This window comes from Hyperoodon ampullatus, assembly GCF_949752795.1.
Source record: "Hyperoodon ampullatus genome assembly, chromosome: 13".
Taxonomy (NCBI): Eukaryota; Metazoa; Chordata; class Mammalia; order Artiodactyla; family Ziphiidae; genus Hyperoodon; species Hyperoodon ampullatus.
The window spans coordinates 65832163-65853186 of NC_136926.1; the positions used below are offsets into that span (position 1 = coordinate 65832163).

The 21024-nt window shown below is 44.4% G+C and overlaps 1 protein-coding gene across 1 annotated transcript; it reads right to left on the reverse strand.

Annotated features, from left to right (window-relative positions):
• Window positions 1-3644: 3644 nt before the first annotated feature.
• Window positions 3645-6705, reverse strand: RPL17 (ribosomal protein L17). Its single transcript, XM_079717822.1, has 6 exons — window positions 6653-6705; window positions 6522-6562; window positions 5854-5988; window positions 5502-5600; window positions 4377-4568; window positions 3645-3732 (listed from the first exon to the last, which is right to left on the reverse strand). The coding sequence occupies exons 1-6, from the start codon at window positions 6690-6692 to the stop codon at window positions 3685-3687; spliced, it is 555 nt and encodes a 184-aa protein (XP_079573948.1). The 5' UTR covers window positions 6693-6705; the 3' UTR covers window positions 3645-3684.
• Between the last annotated feature and the right edge of the window lie 14319 nt (window positions 6706-21024).

A 21024-nucleotide genomic window follows, 5' to 3' on the forward strand; every position in this document is an offset into this window, starting at 1 on the left:
CCCAGGCTTGAGATCCTGAACTGTTGATTAACAAGAAGAAAGAACAAATTAGATCATCATAGAGTAATGACTGAAGGAATTTACCTAGATTAAGATATATGAAAAGACTATTTCTACACTGAAGGAAAAACTTAAATCACACTACAGGTATTAGCTTAAAGCAAGTCTATTAAATAAAAATGCTGCTATCTACAAGGTAAAGGAATAACAGGTGGTAGACCTGAAAATAATAGTGAGGTGCCTGCCTCCAAACCTCTCCAATCACTGCTCCACAACCATAAATTTGATGATAAAGGAATGACACCATCATTTGCGGGGTGCTAGGCAGTTAAGCCCTTTACACGTATCAACTCATTTAATCCTCAAAACACCCAGCGAGGTTGGGTACCCTGGCATTTCCATTTACAGATAAAGAAAAGGAGGCACAAAAACATTAAGGAATTTGGTAATTTTGACATACGCCAGTTTAGTGTGAATTAACTCCCAGGGCCTAATCATCTCCAGGGACTGAACAATGCTAAGGGCAAATCTTGTAATGTGGAACTCACTAAGATATCACTTTGGAAGACCTCTAGGCTGCATACTGGCTGGCCTTTCCCAGCCAACACCTCTCCCTTGACAGATTTGCTTTTTCTTTTTAATGGCAATAAAGGGGTATTGAATAATAAAAGTTTTATTTAGTATTATTGGTATAAGTCAATTGTCCATTTCCAAAAATTAACACCTAAATTTCCTTGATAAGTAGAAGTCAACTTGGAATTTTCCAGATCAGCAATTTCTTGAAAAAGAGCCAATATTACTTCCATAACACACAATTAAACCGAAGACCTCTTAAATTTACAAGAATTTTTAATCCCTTAGCAAAGGCTTTAAAAACTAAGAAACTTCAGAACAGTGCATAAGGCTAATAACTCAGCATGTTAAACTTATTTTCAAATATTGTAGGGTAAGTAGTATTTAGTGGTAAATGAGTAAGTACTGCTACGCTCAGGCAATTTAAAATGATTCACAACACAAGTGAAGAGTGGTATACATAATCCAATCTGAATGTGGCTTTGAAATGAATTACAAGAGCTGTAAACAAATAAAAATGTAAATGTGTATCAGGGAATGACCAACTATTTTATAAGGGATTCATAACTGGAGTCTTTAAAACAGTCCCCTAGACAAATTAAAATAATTTTAGAATTTGCCAAAATATTTTGTTCCAAAATTTTAAAGAATATATCCTCTGATCAAAATAAGCCAAACGAGCAAGAGTCTTTTTCAGCATTTTTCAAGAAATCATAATTTTTGGCTACTAGACATTTAGAATCTGATCTGAAAAGACTTCTTACTGGTTTAGGTACCATAGCATGATAATCAAACAGGATGGCTGGCAGCTGCCTGGATTTGAGCCCTGCATTCACCATTTTCTAGATAGTGTTCCTGGGCAAATTATTTAACCAGACTGTGCCTTAATTCTCCCATGCGTAAAAATAAGACAATAATAGTACCGATCTCACAGGGATGTAGTGTGGATGAGATAAATTAATAGGAATACAAAGCTCAGAACCGTGACTGCATATATTAAGTACTACGTAAATGTTGCTACCATAAGAAAAAAAAACAAAACAAATCCCAAACACATCCAAAAGTTGTAACCTGTCCAAAGTCCACACTGCAGGTAACAAGTAACTAGAACTGGCTGAAACCAGTTTCCTAGCTCTGTGCTCTTGCATTTTCTCTCCCCCAAACACGATCATGTTATTCCCCTTTCTACCAAACTTTCAAATGCAACTAAACCCTTCAAAACAACTGGCAATGCTACCGAGCACTACGCTAATACGATGACAGGCAATCCCTCCATCATAAAGATTCAGGTTTTTACCTACTTGAAATTGTGCTTTAAATGAATTCTCAAGAACAATTAGTACTAATTACTTTTGTTATAATTATGGCTTATAAAGGTCTAGAAGGTGACTATGATAAATTGATAAAATCATGATTTTATTTACTCTCTCCAAGCCAATTCTCGAATATACAACACAGCGAGAAAGATGGATTGAAACGTGGAGGAGAGGAATTTCTTGCATTCGACTTAGTCCAATACAGTGGAACAGGAAAAGGCGGAGGCTCTATGAGAACAAGAGCAGCTGTGGCGGGGGAACGCCACTTCCTCTAAGTAACCAGTCAGCGGATCACTTCACTGGAGACAAAAGAGAGCGGGACAGGCTAAGTCAAAGGCAAGGACTGAAACACAAGGGAGAGTACGAGCGAATGGTGACGACGATAAAAAGTGATACCGACAATGCAGGCCAGAGAGCGGATCCTGAGGCAAAGAGAGGCGGACGGAGGCAGGAAGGGGTGGAGACCGACGCAGGGGGAGGCACAGGGCAGGGGCGCTGGTGTACCTTGAGGGCAGGAGAACGAGCAGCGCCCCGAAGCCCCGGCCGCAGCCCGGACCCGCCCGGCCCCACCCGGCCCCACCCGGCCCCGCTCACCCGCGGCCACCAAGCCCCAGTGGCCGTGTCCACGCTTCCGGAGGGAGGGTCGCCGGGGGGACGTGACGCAGCCAACCCAATGGGCACCGCAAGACGGACCGACAAAGGCGCGCCTGCGTCAGCCTGAGGACGCACCCGACGTAACGGTGACGCCCTGCGGGGACGGGGGCGGTTTCCGGCGCAGCCCCGCAGTCAGCTTAGAGCTTGCGGGCGAGGCGGAAGCGCTGTGCTCCCCAGTGTCCGGTCAGTGGAAGGTCTATGACGCAGACCCAGGAGAAGATAAGCGCCTGTACCGGTGACTCACCACCAACAGGGAAGCTTGCGGTGATGGCTAGGCTATTTTCGAACGCAGTTGTGGCTAAGCTACTCACCCTGCTACAAGGGTCTTAAATTCAAGAGCAAGGGAAATTAACATCGTCAGCTTTGAGCGGTTATTTTTACAAGAAATGGGTATACAACTTTCCTCCACTAGGACAGCTATAATCAGCGAAATCTAGGCGATGAAGAAATTCGAACTTTCATACACTGCTGGTCGCACTGTGAACAGCTCTGCTGTAGGAGTCCTGCAATTCCTCCAGTGTTGATTAAAATTACCTTTTGACCCTGCAATACCACTCTTGGTATACACCCAAGTGAAAGGAAAATATGCCCACACAAGAACTTTTATAGTTCACAGCAACACTAATAGTAGCTAAAAGAAAAAAAAGCCCCAAATGATATGATGAACCACAGATACATGCTACAACCCTGAAAAAATCATGCTAAGTCAAAGCCAGTGAGGAATGTCACACTGATTTCATTTATATGAATTGTCCAGAATAGGCAGATCTACAGTCAGAAATAGGTTAAGTAGTCACCCAGCACTGGATTGGGGGGGAGGTGACAGCCAACCACTACCAAGGTTCCTCTTTGGGATCATGAAAAACTCTAAAATTCCTTGTGCTGATGGATGCATAACTGAATATACTAAATGCTACTGAAGACTGTACAGCGTGTTAAATCTCAATAAAGTGGGTGAAAAGAGATTCAGAAATTTCCCCATGTTCTAATTCCATTTTACGCAAAGCACCAAAAGATGCAAAACAGCATGTTTTATGAAAACTCATTTGTTTCATTTTGTGATGACACTTGAAATAGATTTACTAATGAAGACAACCAACACTCTGCTTTTACTTTTATTTGCATTTATTTTTTGCAGCATTTATTCCCGGGCCATAAGTTTTTGTTTCTTCAATTTCTTCTGGGATATCTGGGGAAAAGAAAAAAGCACTATTAAGATTCCAGAAGGTTGTATCTCAATGAAAGAGTAATCGGAAATGTCAACATAAAGAGAACAACATAGAGTCCTTTGGCGTAGAGAAGTGGTACGGGGAGAAGGGCAGCCGGGAGGACATCAGGGTAGTCAGCAGGAGAGACCAAGACCGCAGGCAGGGGGCCCGGCTGGTAAGACTAAGTGGCAGCAAGGATGGAGGAGAATATTTAATGATAAAACCAACAGAAGACAAATCCGTTAGGTGTGAAGAATCACTCCCAGGTTTCAGGCTTAAAGAACTAAATGTAATCATATACTGAAAACAAGCTTATTGGGGGGCAGGGAGGAGAGCCCAGTTTTGGACATGTTGCATTTGAACTGGCTATGGACATCTAGGTGGGGACATAAGCAGATAATCACAGGGTTTTAACATACTGAATGAACAATACAAAGTTACTATTCACTGTTAATCAAGAAACTAATGAGACCCATGAAAGCCAAAATAAAATGGTTAGAAGAGGTTGCTGGTTGCTCAGAACAGTCTCCTTTCATAGTTATTCCAAAGGTGTCCTAAGTTAGTCATCACAGCAACCACAAATCTAACATACCAAATGAAACTGAGCAGAGACTAAGTAATTTACCTTTTTCTTCTGGGCAACCTCCTCTTCTGGTTTAGGAACAATCTGTTCTTTTTCAGTAAGGATCATCTCAATGTGGCACGGAGAGCTCATGTATGGGTTGATCCGACCATGAGCTCTGTAAGTCCTGCGCCGCATCTTGGGGGCTTTGTTCACCTGGATATGCTCAATGACCAGAGAATCTACATCCAAGCCCTGGAACAAAATCAGGTAACATCTTTCTTAATACCACAAACTGCATCATTCAAGTCCCTGCCTTAAAAAAAATAATTTGAAAGGCAATCCTTAGGACTTTAAATAGCCTATTTGTTCAGTTTTTTTAACCTTTATTCTAAAGGGTCCTTCTGTAAATCTAACTACCAAAACTCCGTGCTAAATGCACCAAGTTTGTAAGTGGCATTCATAAAGGAGTGGAGTTATAGGATCTGGTAGCGTCTATGTCTATTTCTAAGCCTTGATGATAAACAGGATATTGACAGCAAGGCTTAGCAGCTAGAAGGGCTACAGCTAAACAGACCCACATTAATTCCAGCTCTGACCCAGTTTTCCAAATGCAAAAGGGTAATGGATAATTCCTCAAATGGATAAACCTGTTTTGCTGACACAGGTTTTGTTCAGTTAAACAAAGCTGTTTTAACTTCTAACTGAAATTTAATGTCTCTCAACTATGAATGTAGGCAACAAACCACATTAATCATTACTACAGCAATCACATTGGTTCCTTTGGAATAGTACGTATCTTATTGTATTTAAAAATATCCTGTGAAGGGATTCACAAACCACAGTATAAAAAAGGTCCATGGCACAAGAAAGTTTACAAACCCTTGGTAAAATACTCAAGGAAAAAAAAGCGTTTCTTTTGCATGTACTGGGATTATAGGGGGGGAAATTCTAAAGACTTAAGCTTGAACTAACTGCAGACCATGCTCCTGAAATGCTTTAGACAAAAATTCTGGTCTGTTGGAAACTGGAGGTAGAGATTTAAAAGAACTCTTTTAATGGAGAATTTAGCTACCTAAGAAAGCAAGACAATCAAGGAAATAAATCTGGACAACAGCAACTTTAACTGAATAACAATCCAAGTTACATGTTTTATACATGGTTTATACGTATTTATGGTTTGGGTACCTTAAGTTCAGCATTACTCTCTGCATTTTTGAGCATGTGCAGTAAAAATTCAGCACTCTTTTTGGGCCACCGACCCTGCGTCCAGCCCCACTGTTTGGCCTAGAAAACAAAATCAGAGGGCCCATTCGTCACTTCCCCCCATTTAAATGAATGTTACAAGATGAGTTTATTTTAACCAACACCAAGGTTGCTCAGAAGATGGTTTTTTTCATGGTTAATCCAAAGGTGTCCTAAGACTGTCATCACAGCAACCGGAAAGAGCCTGATTAAAGGCAGATCTTGGCCATTCTTACTCCCTCCAATCACCTTCTCTAACAGTTTGTCTTTTTAAATGACAGCTATGAATTCTCACCTGGGCACACCTACCAACTCCACCATTGTAACGACGGAATGGCACACACTGCTTCTTTAAAGTGACATCCTTCAGATACTTGGTGGCTTTTCGGATATGCATACCCTTAATGGCCTGGGCTGTTTCACGAGTGTTCTAAATATAAATAATGTAAGCTGTGAGTTAACCATATATTCTTTTAAAAATCACAGATTTTAAACATTAAATTCTAACATTTTCAACATGTCAACATTTATCAACAGCCGAAACCTTTCCATTATTAGGACGTGAGCTGATACATTGAAGAAAAAAAATCTGTGATTATGAGCCGAGGGAGGCTTGGTTTGAAGGTGGAAAAAAGTGAACCCTAAGCATGTTTATTCACTTTAATACGTTCTCCATCATCTTATGAACTACAATTACGTGTCCCGTATCTTGGTATGTACACTAGGTTCTCAAGCAGTTCTCTAGTAGTTTTAACCCAATTCCACAAATCCTGAATCAAAGTGCTCATTATATACTGATGATCACGGGCCAAAAGGTGGCTGCTCAAAATCGATTTATTTTCACGGTAAATCCAAAGGTGTCCTAAGAAATGCATCACTGCAGCTACCTTTTTAGAATGGTTAAAAAATACTCACTAGAACTCGTGAAACAACTCTTTTAGAGCATAAATATGATTCACTTACCTTAAAGTGAACACGAAGATTTGAACCTCTCGACTTGCATGCTAAAAAATACCAAAGAGAAAAGTTTTGGTTAATTCTGGGCATCTTGTTGCCTCTTACTCCAAAATAAAAAATGTTTCGTGTTCACTTACATTTTGTGGGATTCTCTGGGTCAAGTGAATAGCGAACCATTTTTAGAGGTCACCTGGAAACGAGCAAGGATAATTCTGTCAACACATTTACAGTAACTTACACGGTTTATGTACTAAACGCTGCCCGCAGCTGCTCAGAGAGTAGTTGTTTTCATGATTAATCCAAAGGTGTCCTAAGAAATGCCATCATCGCAGCCATCCTTCTATCCACTGTTTCTTCCCGTGTGGAACTACCAGTGACTACAGCAGTGCTGACACTAGACTAGTGACACGGACATCATTCCTTTTACCCTCTGGAAGAAAACACAGCCTGTTTCAATCCAAGCCTGGATCCTTCGGACGAACTCGACCCAACTACAACCCTCTACAGGCTCCCCCTACAGAAACCTCCTTTACTCACACAACTTCACACGTAATCCAGTCTTTTTTCCACACTTTCAATTACTCGCATCAAGCGCCGCTGAACTCGAAACACTTAACGTTCAGCCACTGAATAAAAGCCTCGACCCTACTTGACTTTATCCCCCCCCCCAATTTCTCTCGATGCGGCCACAAATGCGCTGCGTTAGCAGCCACCACTCACCGCGAAGACACTGGACCTCCGGAGTCGGGAACCACCACAGCCTGCCTGTATCCCCGGCCAGCCCCCTTCCCAACCATCGCGCCCCGCTGAGGCCCGAGAGCACCGGGGCGCCAAGCGGGGGACTCCGACACGTCTCCCCGCACAGAACGCCGCTCCCAGGAAGAAATCAGTAGCCGCGGGAGTCCTCCTCCCGAGGGTCTCGAAATCGGCACCGCCGAGGCCAGGATGGCAGCGATAACCAGAGGATTCACCACTCGGAAGAGACGCCGAAGAAACACTCACCTCAGGCCGCTGACCGGAAAAGGAAGAGCGGTGGTTCACGGGAGAATTCATGAGAACTCGACATCTCGCGAAATTCCCAGCCAAGGAACGAGATTTGAAGAGGTGTGGGAGGGCGGAGGAGAAAGGGAGTGTGGAACAAGATCTGGAAACGAATTGCCCCCTTAGGAACCGTCTCAAAATTCTTCTTTTTTTGTATCCAGAAATAAAGTTACGGATTCTAAATATCAATCAATTAAAAACAGGTTTGTGGGCTTCCCTGGTGGCGCAGTGGTTGAGAGTCCGCCTGCCGATGCTAAGGGACATGGGTTCGTGCCCCGGCCCGGGAAGATCCCACATGCCATAGAGCGGCTGGGCCTGTGAGCCATGGCTGCTGAGCCTGCGTGCCCGGAGCCTGTGCTCCACAACGGGAGAGACCACAACAGTGAGAGACCCGCGTACAGCAAAAAAAAAAAAAAAAAAAAGATTTATTAAATGAATCACATAATAAAGCCAATGAACTCTTCAGATTTACTCAGGCTTTGTTTTTTAACATTTCTTTGGAACCAACCACCCATAGGACCTAACAACTACTGCTCTACTTTCTGTCGCTGTAGTTTTGCCTTTTCCAGAATGCCATGTGAATCCTACAGTATGTAGTCTTTTATGTCTGGCTTCTTTCATTTAGCACAATGCTTTTGAGATTCATTTAGATTATTGCATGTATCAGTAAGTCATTCCTTTATTGTTGAATAGAATTCCATTGTACAGCTATCTCACAATTTGTTTATCAGTTCAGCAGTAGATGGACATTTCCGTTGTTTCATGTTTTGGGCTCTGATGAATGAACCTGTTGTAAACTTTTGAGTACAGGTTTTTGTACGGACATATGTTTTCACTTGTCTTGGATAGTTATCTAGGAGTGGAATTGCCTGGTTACATGTTAAGTTTATGTTTAACTTTTTTTTTTCAAACACATAGACTTTTTTTAATTTACTTTTTTATAAAGCAGGTTCTTATTAGTTATCCATTTTATACATATTAGTGTATACATGTCAATCCCAATCTCCCAATTCATCCCCTCCCCCACCCCGACACTTTCCCCCTTGGTGTCCATACGTTTGTTCTCTACATCTGTGTCTCCATTTCTGCCCTGCAAACTGGTTCAACTGTACCATTTTCTAGGTTCCACATATATGCGTTAATATACGATATTTGTTTTTCTCTTTCTGACTTACTTCACTCTGCATGACACTCTCTCTAGATCCATCCATGTCTCTACAAATGACCCAATTTCATTCCTTTTTATGGCTGAGTAATATTCCACTGTATATACATACCACATCTTTATCCATTCGTCTGTCGATGGGCATTTAGGTTGCTTCCATGTCCTGGCTATTGTAAATAGGGCTGCAATGAACAATGAGGTGCATGTGTCTTTTTGAATTATGGTTTTCTCAGGGCATATGCCCAGTAGTGGGATTGCTGGGTCATATGGTAATTCTATTTTTAGTTTTTTAAGGAACCTCCATACTGTTCTCCATAGTGGCTGTATCCATTTACATTCCCACCAACAGTGCAAGAGGGTTCCCTTTTCTCCACACCGTCTCCAGCATTTGTTGTTTGGAGATTTTCTGTTGATGCCCATTCTAACTGGTGTGAGGTGATACCTCATTATAGTTTTGATTTGCATTTCTCTAATAATTAGTGATGTTGAGCAGCTGTTCATGTGCCTCTTGACCATCTGTATGTCTTCTTTGGAGAAATGTCTATTTAGGTCTTCTGCCCAGTTTTTTTTTTTTTTTTTTTTTTTGTGATACGCGGGCCTCTCACTGTTGTGGCCTCTCCTGTTGCGGAGCACAGGCTCCGGACGCGCAGGCCCAGAGGCCATGGCTCACGGGCCCAGCCGCTCCGCGGCATGTGGGATCCTCCCAGACCGGGGCACGAACCTGTATCCCCTGCATTGGCAGGCGGACTCTCAACCACTGCACCACCAGGGAAGCCCTGGGTTGTTTTTTTAATATTGAGCTGCATGAGCTACCTGTATATTTTGGAAGTTAACCCTTTGTCCATTGCTTCGTCTGCAAATATTTTCTCCCATTTTGAGAGTTGTCTTTTTTTTTTTTTTCCTTGCGGCACGCGGGCCTCTCACTGTTGTGGTCTCTCCCGTTGCGGAGCACAGGCTCAGCGGCCATGGCTCACGGGCTCAGCCGCTCCGCGGCATGTGGGATCTTCCTGGACTGGGGCATGAACCCGTGTCCCCTGCATCGGCAGGTGGACTCTCAACCACTGCGCCACCAGGGAAGCCCTGAAGCCCAAGTTCTTGATGTGTCATCGCAGAAAGAGTTCACTGAGAGACAAGGTGATAGGTAACAAGTGGATTTACTTAGAGAGAAGCACAGACATAGTGTGGGCCATCTCAGAAAGCAAGAGCAACCCTAGGGTATGGGGTTGTCAGTTTTTATAGGCGTGGGTAATTTCATAGGCTAATGAGTGGGAGGAGTATTCCAGCTATTTCAGGAAGGGGAGGGGATTTCCAGGAAGTGGGCCACTGCCCACGTTTTGATCCTTATGGTCAGCCTTGGAACTGTCATGGCGCCTGTGGGTGTGTCATTTAGCTTACTGATGTGTTACAGTGAGTGTATACTGAGGCTCAAGGTCTAGTGGAAGTCGACTTGTCTGCCATCGTGGACCCATTTGGTTCTAATCAGTTTATGTCATGTCCTCAGGCTATGTCATTCTTTCAAATGTGCCCTGCCCCTTTCCTCCTGTTTCAGTTGTGGCACATGGGATCTTTGTTCTGGCGCCTGGGCTTATTCAATATACCGCCCCCCCAACCCCTGGCATGTGGGATCTTAGTTTCCTGACTGGGGATCAAACTCACATTCCCTGCATTGGAAGGCAGATTCTTAACCACTGAACCACCAGAGAAGTCCCCTTTTGGGCATTTATTTATTTATTTATTTATGGCTGTGTTGGGTCTTCAGTTCTGTGCAAGAGCTTTCTCTAGTTGCGGCAACTGGGGGCCACTCTTCATCGCGGTGTGCGAGCCTCTCACTATCGCGGCCTCTCGTTGCGGAGCACCGGCTCCAGACGCGCAGGCTCAGTAGTTGTGGCTCACGGGCCTAGCTGCTCTGCGGCATGTGGGATCTTCCCAGACCAGGGCTCGAACCCGTGTCCCCTGCATTGGCAGGCAGATTCTCAACCACTGCGCCACCAGGGAAGCCCCCTTTTGGGCATTTTTAAATGGGTTGTTTGTCTGATTATTGAGTTGTAAGGGTTATTTTTATATTCTGGATACAAGGGTTTTTTGTGGGTTTTTTTGGTTTGGCTCTGCTGTGCGGCTTGCGGGATCTTAGTTCCCCAACCAGGGATCGAACCTGTGCCCACTGCCAGTGGAAGCCTGGTGTCCTAACCACTGGACTGCCAGGGAATTCCCTTGGATACAAGTTCTTTATCAGCTTTGCAAATATTTTCTCCCAGGTTCTGACTTGTCTTTTATTTTCTTAATTATGTTTAATAAAGTGCAAAAGTTTTAAATTTGGGGAATTCCCTGACGGTCCAGTGGTTAGGACCCCATGCTTCCACTGCAGGAAGCACAGGTTCGAACCCTGGCTGGGGAACTAAGATCCCACATGCCGCAAGGCATGGCCAAAAAAAAAAGTTTTAACTTTGGATGAAGTCCAATATACTGATTCTTTCTTTCTTTTATGAATTGTGATTTTGGTATTGTATTTAAGAAATCTTTTCCCATCCCAAAGTAATGATTTTTTTTCCTGTTTTTCTTCTAGAAGTTTTATATTTGTACTTCTTAAATTTACGTTGATTTAGTTTTTGTAACTCAATTTTGTTTGAGGTGAGGGTCTAAATTCACCTTTTTAGGGACTTCCCTGGTGGCACAGTGGTTAAGAATCAGCCTGCCGGGCTTCCCTGGTGGCGCAGTGGTTGAGAGTCCGCCTGCCGATGCAGGGGACATGGGTTCATGCCCCGGTCCGGGAAGATCCCACATGCCGCGGAGCGGCTGGGCCCATGAGCCATGGCCGCTGAGCCTGTGCGTCCGGAGCCTGTGCTCCGCAACGGGAGAGGCCACAACAGTGAGACGCCCTCGTACCGCAAAAAAAAAAAAAAAAGAATCTGCCTGCCAATGCAGGGTACATGAGTTCAGTCTCTGGTCCGGGAAGATCCCACATGCTGTGGAGCAACTAAGCCAGTGCGCCACAACTACTGAGCCTATGCTCTAGAGCCCGCGAGCCACAACTACTGAAGCCCGCGCGCCTAGAGCCCGTGCTCCGCAACAAGAGAAGCCATTGCAGTGAGAAGCCCATGCACTGCAACAAAGAGTAGCCCCCGCTCGATGCAACCAGAGAAAGCCCGTGCACAGCAACGAAGACCCAGTGCAGCCAAAAATAAATAGATTAATTTTAAAAAATAAATAAATTCACCTTTTTACACATGGGTATCCAATTCCTAGCACCATTTGTTGAAAAAAAATGTCTTTATTGAATTGCTTGTGGAGTAGATGCAGATAGTTTGGTAGATATGGTGGGGGAGGATAATAGGAAGAAACATATTTGAAGTTAAGCAGCACTTACTATGAGCCAGGCACAGTTTGAAGCATTTCTCGTAGGTTTTCTCATTGAGAAAATCTTGAGGGTCTTCTCACAGACCTTGTGAAGTAGGTGTCCTTAAACCATTCTCTTAATGGTTTTGGAGATCTCAGCGAGCATGTGCCCTACTTATGTGGGTTCCAGAGTCAGACCCTGGAGGGGTTCAAGGGTCTTTCTAGAAAATGGATAATAATAAAATCTGGAGAGGGATGAGGCAATGATGGTGGGAATGAAACAGGAGGGAAGGGGGCAGGGCACAACCTTTGAAAGAATGACATAGCCTGAGGACATGACCCAAACTGATTAGAACCAAATGGGTCCAAGATGGCAGACAAGTTGACTTCCACTAGATCTTGAGCCTCAGTATACAATCACTGTAACATATCTGCAAGCTAAATGACACACCCACAGGTGCCACCATAGTTCCAAGGCTGACGATAAGGATCAAAAAGTGGCTGGTGGCCTAATTCCTGGAAATCCCCGCCCCTTCCCCAAGTAGCTGGAATACTCCTCCCACTCATTAGCCTATGAAATTACCCATCCCTATAAAAACTGACAACCCCCAAACCCTTGTGCCTTTCTCACCTTCTGAGATAGCCGACACTCTGTCTGTGGAGAGTGTTTCTCTCTAAATAAATCCACTTCTTACCTATCACTTGGTCTCTCACTGAATTCTTTCTGCGATAAGATGTCAGGAACCTGAGCTTCATTAAGTCCTGAAACCAGGTGTGTGATCTCAGTTGGAAGATTGTGGGTTTTGGCCATGTTCGAGTCCTGGCACGTGGGTTCAAGTCCCAATCTGAGGTGCACAGTTTCAGCAATGGAAGGTGAGTAGAGCCTCTATGAGGAGAATCTGGCAGTAGAAGGTGGTAGAGTTTTGTTTTTTTTTTGCAACAGATGGATTCCTGAAGGCATCTCATAATGCAAGACATTTTCCATAGCAATGAACATAAAAGAAGAAGGAATGTATTCCTAATACATCTAAATATGCAACTGTCATAACAGTCTACTTATTTTTTTCAGCATTATCTTTAATATTTTATAGCATAGTGCTTAAGAGCATAGACACTGGAGCCAGACTTTGAGTTTCAAATCCCATCTCCTCTCTCTTTTTCTAGGACTGCCATTCACTAGCTGCCTGACCTGGAGAAAGTTACTTAAGTTACCTGTGTCTCAGTTTCCTTATCTTATCTTTCCAGATAACTGGAAAGATACCTGGAAAGATGAGATATGTTTACAGATAACTGTAAAATGGGAACAATGATAATAGAAGCTGCCACATAAGGTTGTTATGAGGATTGAGTTAATATTTATAGAGCACTTAGAATGGTGTGTGGTACACAGAAAGTGCTATTAAGTACTTGTTAAATAAAAAATTACTATGTTTCAGAGAAAGATTTCTTAAATTAACAGCATGGCATATTATGGATTGCTTTTTTTTTTTTTTTTTCTTCTCAGTACGCGGGCCTCTCACTGTTGTGGCCTCTCCCGTTGCAGAGCACAGACTCCGGACGCCCAGGCTCAGCGGCCATGGCTCACGGGCCCAGCCGCTCCGCGGCATGTGGGATCTTCCCAGACCGGGGCACGAACCTGCGTCCCCTGCATCGGCAGGCGGACTCTCAAACACTGCGCCACCAGGGAAGCCCTGGATTGCTTTTTTAAAAAAGCTTTTCCCTAACATTTCATCACATCTAAATTCTGCTGTAAAGTTACTGATATTTTGGCATACTTTTCCAGCAGTAGTGTTAACACCCCATCTTAGTGGAGGGCACTGTTTTAGGATACAGAAAATACTTTTTAAGTTATAACAGTGAACAGCACAGTAGTCACTAAGATCACTTATGTGCTCACAAACAGAGTTGGGTGAAAGCAGTCACACCTTAAAGACTGATCATATTTCTAAGATTTCATTTATATAAAAGACAAAAATGAATCTTTTCTGTATGAAGTCAGGATAGTGGTTGCCCTCGGAGGGGAACAGGGTAAAACGTGGCTTCTGGGAGCTGACGATGTCCTATTTCTTAACCTGGGTGCTGGTTTCACAGTTTCTTTCCTGCAAGCTGGTGCAGTTTATGAAAATCCATAGTTATACACATATGATATGTGTCTATATATATATTATATATGTAATACATTCAGTATTATTCTTCATTTGTATGATGTTTCAATTCTTTTAAGTAACCATGGGTGTATTAGTTTGCTAGGGCTGCTGTAACAAAGTACCACAGACTGGGTGGCTTAAACAACAAAATTCATACAATTTCTTTTTTCCTTTGTGTCACTCAGTCACTAATGCATTCAACTAAGAAGGCCTTACATGTACAGGGTGGGCTATGCACTGTCCATGCATAGTAAATGCTAAGCAGTATTCTACCTAGGTAGATAGCAAGACACAGATACATTTTATAAAGAAGTAAAGGCAATGCAAGCCATGTCATAAAACAACACAGGATTCACACCCAGAAGAGTTGTGCGGGTCTTAAGTAATGTTGGCGACTGCTTTCTATTGCATAATGAACGTTTGGCGGCATAGAAGGGACATCATGCACATACTGGTTGAATAAATGCTTACAGTAGCCTTTAAGAATTTGGCTGACTATATACTGGGTCAACTGAGCTAGGCTGGGAGAAGGGACTGGCATTTATTACACCGGCATTGTGGCTGGATGCTCTATATTCGCTAGTGCTTGGAACTTCATGATGGGAGGAGGAGCATATTCAGGTTGGGCTCCCCAGAAAGCAGAGTCTGAGACAGAGATGAACAAGTGCTCATGGGTTTAATAATATGGAAAGGAGGGTTAGGAAGCAGGATTGATCCTGAGGGCCAAATCAGGCTCTGATGCAGTCCCCAGTGAAAGATTCAACCAGTACCCCACTCCCAACCAGAGGAGCTCTGGAGCTGGATGTGGTCCCAAGTTGGCTGAAGGGGCTGGGCCTTTGTAAGTCCACTGATCAATCACTGGATGTAGGCTGCCCAGGAAGGGGGTGTGACCTTGGGTAAGGCAGTTTTCTTCAGCCAGGTTCTTTTTCCAGTTGAATTCATGCAGCCGATAATGAACCGATGCTGAGACTGAACAGCACAAGCTTTATTCAATGGCCAAAGAATGAAGAAGCGGGAACCTAGTTTGCAAATCAACTTCTCAACACAATTTGGGAGGAAACACCAAATATATAGGAAGATCGAGGTAAAAGGGAGGGAATTGGAAAGAGTGGGAGGAATATTCATGAGTTATCTGAGAACTGGTGTGTGCTTTGGACCTGGAACTGATGCAACCCTCCTTTTCAGTCCTTGTATGGGCTTTTCTGGTTGTTGTCATGGCAATCATCAACTGTCATGGTGCTGGTGGGTGTGTCATTTAACATATTAATGGATTACAGTGAGCAGTATAGTGAGGCTCAATGTCCACTGGAAGTCAAAAGCTTCCTCCATCTTGGGTCTAGTTGGTTCTAACCAGTTCTTGTTTTTTCTCTTTGCAGCTTCCTCCTGAAGCTTAGATAAGAGTAATTGGTTTCCATTCGAGGGAGGGGCAGGGGTATGATTTTGGGTCAACAGCCTTGGTAACAATGCCTGTGTTTTTTTCTAGAATCCTGTCTGCCAGTTCTGCACATCCCTGCCTCCCTGAGGCAGGGACCTCCACCTTTCCTGGTGACCCTTGGCTCACTGTGGCTGGCCTGGCTTCCCCATCCTGCCTCTGGACCATCCGTGTCTTGATTGGCTATCAAGCTTTCCTCCAGCTTTTGCAGTGCTCTCTGGTGCCTGGTTCACAGTCCCACTTTCTCAGCCCACTGCTGCCTGCATTCATCAAGATGAACCTAATGAAAGCAATGTTGAGGAGGATTATTCTGGCTCTGAGGCACTAGGTGGATTGGTGAGGCCAACAACCTCGGATTAAATTCTGGAAAATTCTAGAAAATACCAGAAAAGCTGTAGCAGATGAGGTAATATGAGTTTGGCAAGGGCGAAGAAAGTGAGAATGCAACAGCAAACGCCTTTGGACTCCTCAAACACGACTGAAACATGGCTCCCCTGGGACCTTCTTCTATTGGATTCTTTTTGATGGCAACCCATGGGGCTTCATTTGCTGTGTAGATCTCCAGGGAGCAGCAGGAAACAACAAATCCTTAGCCTCTCAAAGTCATAGCCGTTCTCCTAGTTGACCTGACAAACACAGATGTCAAGTGGGCCCTGCAGGAGTTTGACAGTTTGTCCAAATAACTGTTTTCAGTTGAGGCTATAAATCTCTTAGGAAAAGGTTTATCTGCCTGGCCGTTCAGTCAGTTGGCCAATATGAATTAGTCTGACCATCTTCTCAGAAAAGAATGTCTTTGGGGATTTTCAGATGAGTGAATATTCAATATTCTGTCTTTTAGCTTTACCATCCACCTCCCCACCCCTTTGTAGAATATTCTTCAGATAGTTGGCTCCTGGGCCTCCAGGAGAGCCAGGGGAAGAAAGCCTTAATCCCTTAGCAGGATTTACTGGCTCTCCTCAGTCTGAGCCTCCCATACAATGCTGTTTGAGCTTCCCTTAGAAATTGGCCTTCTTTGCCAGGAAAGGGGGATTCTTTACATGACAATAAGGAAAATGTAATCCCTTACACCAAGGGTGGAGTCCTTTTCTTTGCCTCTTAGGATGGTGTGCTACTGCCAGCTCCTCCCTGCCATCTGGTTGGTCTTTCCCCAACCACCCAGAGCTAGCACTGGGGGGAGGAGGATCGTGTAGAGGGATATTGACTTCCAGTAACTGGAATGGAATTCCACTACTTCCCAGTCGGGTGTCTCAATGCAAGTTACTTGGTTTTGCTGAGCTTTGCTCTTTCATTTGTAAAAAAAAAAAAGAGAGAGAGATAACAAACCAATTGTACTGGGTTGCTAGGAAAGTTATAAGAGAAAGATAAAAGACACAGTGAATAGCACAAGGTTAGATATTCAGTAATATTGGCTAATTCCTACATTCTCTCTCCTTCTGTTGCAGGAAGGGGGACCCCTTCCAGGGCTCTTGTCTAACACTCGGAAATGAATTGTCCAAGGTAACACATGTGCAGACAAAGCAAGAGACTTTATTGGGAAGGGGGGCCGGGGCGGAGAGCAGCAGGGTAAGGGAGCCCAGGAGAGCTGCTCTGCCACGTGGCTCGCAGTCTTGGCTTTTATGGTGATGGGGTTAATTTCCAGGTTGTCTCTGGCCAGTCGTTCTGACTCAGGGTCCTTCCTGGTGGTGCACGCATCTCTCAGCCAAGATGGATTTCAACGAGGAGGATTCTGGGAGGTTGATAGGACATATGGACTGGCGTCTCCTCTCTCCTTTTGACCTTTCCTGAATTCTTCCAGTTGGTGGTAGCTTGTTAGTTCCGCGTTCTGTTAGTTCCGTGTTCTGTTAGTTCTCATTAGTTCCTTCTGTTGTAAGAGATAACTCATGCAAGGGGTTACTCTCTTGCCTGGCCAGGGAGGGCGGTTTCGGTAAGTGGTTCTCCTAACACTTCTCCTTAGAATTTATTCTTGGACATCACCTAATCTGATTCTTTTCCCCAGGCAGGGATTTCCTCTATGACATCCTGCACTGGTTATCCTCTGGGTGCCTCCTCCAGATCCATTCTGTAATGTCTGTGTCTCGTGAAGCTGAGCCCAACGACTATAACCCAGGCTTCCCTGCTAGCTGACTTCTGGTTGAGAGTGGCCCATGGTGAGCATAGGTAGGAGCTGGAAGGTCAGGGAGAAAGGCTAGACTATTTCTTCCTACCTCCCTTGCTGCCTTAGCGCCAGGTTCTGGGGTGACTGCATCCCTTTAAGGCTACAGCCCCTGTCAGATTGCCCGTCCTACCGAGCTCAGATCTTTCTGAGCTCCATTTCAGTACCTCTTTGTCCAATCAGTCCAGAGTATGGAAACATCCTTCTGTGGTTGCTACTCTCTGGGTGCCTCAGTGTCTCTTGTAAGTTCCCTTAACTTTGTCCCCATCTCTTGAGTTCCTTTAAAGCCCTTCTGGTGAACTCTGCATGGAATTGTTTCCTGCTGGCATCCAAAGAGAAAATTATCCACCGTCTATTTGAATACTTCCAGGGACCAGAGCTCAGTATTTAACTCTTCACTCCTATTTTTTTTTCTTTTTCTTTCTTTTTTGTCCGTGCTGCATGGCTTGTAGGACCTTAGTTTCCCGACCAGGGGTCGAACCTGGCTTGGCAGTAAAAGCGCCAAGTCCTAACCACTGGACCGCCAGGGAATTCCCCTTTCACTCCTATTTTTTTTTTTTTAAAGACGATGTTGGGGGTAGGAGTTAATTAATTAATTAATTAATTTTTGCTGTGTTGCGTCTTCATTTCTGTGAGAGGGCTTTCTCTAGTTGTGGCAAGCGGGGGCCACTCTTCATCACGGTGCGTGGGCCTCTCACTATCGCGACCTCTCTTGTTGTGGAGCACAGGCTCCAGACGCGCAGGCTCAGTAGTTGTGGCTCACGGGCCCAGTTGCTCCGCGGCATGTGGGATCCTCCCAGACCAGGGCTCGAACCCATGTCCCCTGCATTAGCAGGCAGATTCTCAACCACTGCGCCACCAGGGAAGCCCCACTCCTATTTTTAAAATAATGATGTACTCAGGACTTTGCTGGCGGTCCAGTGGTTAAGACTCTGTGCTTCCACTGCACGGGGCACGGGTTCGATCTCTGGCAGGGGAACTAGGGTCCTGCATGCTTTGTGGTGCCCCAAAAAATAAAAAAAAATAATGATGTATTTGAGAATGGAACTAACTAATGGAACTAGGGTACATCTACTGTATGTTGAGTGCTGTGTACGCTTTGTCACATTTATTCCCCACAGCGACTTTGTAAGGAAGATTGAACTACCCACATTTCACAGAGGATGGGACTGGAGGCTCGGGGGAGTTCGGTCACTTGCCCTGGATCTTACAGCTAATCAGCAGTCAGGACAGGACAAATTGAGCATAGAGTTAGGTTGTCCTGACCCCCACGTTTGCTCTCTCTCCATTATACCTGCCTGTCATGGGGGAGAGTTTGGAAAGGGGAAGCTGGAACTATGCGAAAATTTGCCTTGGATTTCACAATTTTGCCAAGGGCTAGCCTGGAAAGAAACTCTAATATTGCTCACAAAAACGTCTCTTGAAGGACACAGTTCTGTTGTAGCTGAGTGACACCATGGTCCACTAGATGGCACCAGTTCAGCGTTGAGTTAAAGCTTTTTCCCATAACACTTTTTGTGGGCAAAGGGTGTGCATAGAAAGTTCTGTTTACCTTGAAGTGTAAATACTACTTTGATGTAATGAACTTGTATTTCCTCCAACCTGGGCTGACTCTCATGCTTTTCAAAGGTGAGATTGTGAATAGGGCAGGAGGGAGAGGCCAGGAGACTGAGAATGATTCACACTCAGCCCCACAAATGTTGGCTTGTAGTGGGGAGAAGCAGTGCCCTACCTTTAACACCAAACCGAGTAAGACAGTCAATCAAAGGCCGGGAGAGCATGAGAGCTGGAGGGATCTGGAGGTCTTTTAGCCCAACCTTCTCATTACACAGATGAAGAGGCATTCCTCTGTTGCTTTCTGTGCAAGTGATCCCCAACTTACCCGATTGCTCTAATAAAAAATATTGGCCTAACATCTTTTGCCTTGTGACCCTTCCAGTTTTGTAAGGCAACTAGATAAAGGTTGCAACTATGGCTCCCCTCTCTTTGTTTCTGAAGGAACTTCTTTTCTTTTGTCCATTTGAAATTCTCTAGACAAAATTTTCAAGTTTTGTCTCTTATAAATTAAAAAAAAAAAAGGAATACTTTCATCTGGTTCAAAAATCAAAACAATATTAAAAGGCAATCAATAAAAAGTGTCACTTCTCTCCCTTTCCCCATCTGTCTCATCCTCCTACCCCTCAACCCATGAGTAACCATCAGTTTATTACTTCTTGGGTATTCTTCTTGAATTTCTTAATGCAAATACAATTAAGTGCAAATACAATCAACATGGAAAGTTTTTATTTATTTCTTTGGGGGAAAGGATTCTCCGCTGTTGGCCCCTGGCTGCTGAATGCCCTTGCATTCCCACCTACCTTCAGGGGTGATTTCTCTAGTGGCCACATTTTTGGGGGGGATAAAAAAAATTGAGACATAGTTCTGACAAGTACCAGTGGCTGTGCCTAGATGGTGCTCCTGTTCTGGGAACCGTGGCAGCCATTGTCACTGCAGCGAGTCCATCGCTCCTGGGCCCCAGATGCCCCCTCACTCCTGGAGGAAGGCTTTCTTTTTTTTTTTTTCAATTCTTCATTTCTACTTTCTTTTTTTTCTTTTCCATTATGGTTTATCACAGGATATGGAATGTAGTTCCCTGTGCTATCCAACAGGACCTTGTTGTTTACCCATTCTATATATCGTAGTTTGCATCTGCTAATCCCAAACTCCCAGTCCACAGCCAGCTGCCCCACCCCCACCCCCGCACTTGGCAACCATAAGTCTGTTCTCTATGTCCGTGCATTTGTTTCTGTTTCATGGAGGATGGCTTTGTCTCCTACTCCACGAGCCCTCCAGGAGACCCTCCGCCTGCTTCCTTGCTTCACAGTCCCTCCACCTCCCCCATTCCTTCCCAGGGCTCCCACTCTCAGCATCCCTGGGGCTCCCACTCCGCCTTTAGACACCTCCAACTCCTCTTTCTCTTCCCTCAACTCCTTTCTACTGCCCCTTTCTTCCCCCTTTTCCCAGCAAAGTTCTCCAAAGGCTAGTTACTAAGCTTTCTTCCCCACGTAGTTCAGTTCATTAAAATTGAATTAGCACCTACAATGTGTGAGTAATGTGCTAGATGAGGACGATTCAAAGATAAAAATGATGTGGTCCCTGTCTCTAAGCCCCTTTGGCTGGCTCAGACCTAATTAAGGGAAACACCCTGGGATACAAGCAGTAATACAGTCGAGGTCTAAGTAGGCTGAGCACAGCGCAGG

Coding starts and splice junctions, on each gene's coding strand:
- RPL17 (XM_079717822.1), bottom strand. CDS start 6,692: ATGGTTCGCTATTCACTTGACCCAGAGAATCCCACAAAAT. Junction 5,989..6,521: donor ATCTTCGTGTTCACTTTAAG/GTAAGTGAATCA, acceptor ATTTATATTTAG/AACACTCGTGAAACAGCCCA. Junction 3,733..4,376: donor AGGTTGCCCAGAAGAAAAAG/GTAAATTACTTA, acceptor TCTTTTCCCCAG/ATATCCCAGAAGAAATTGAA.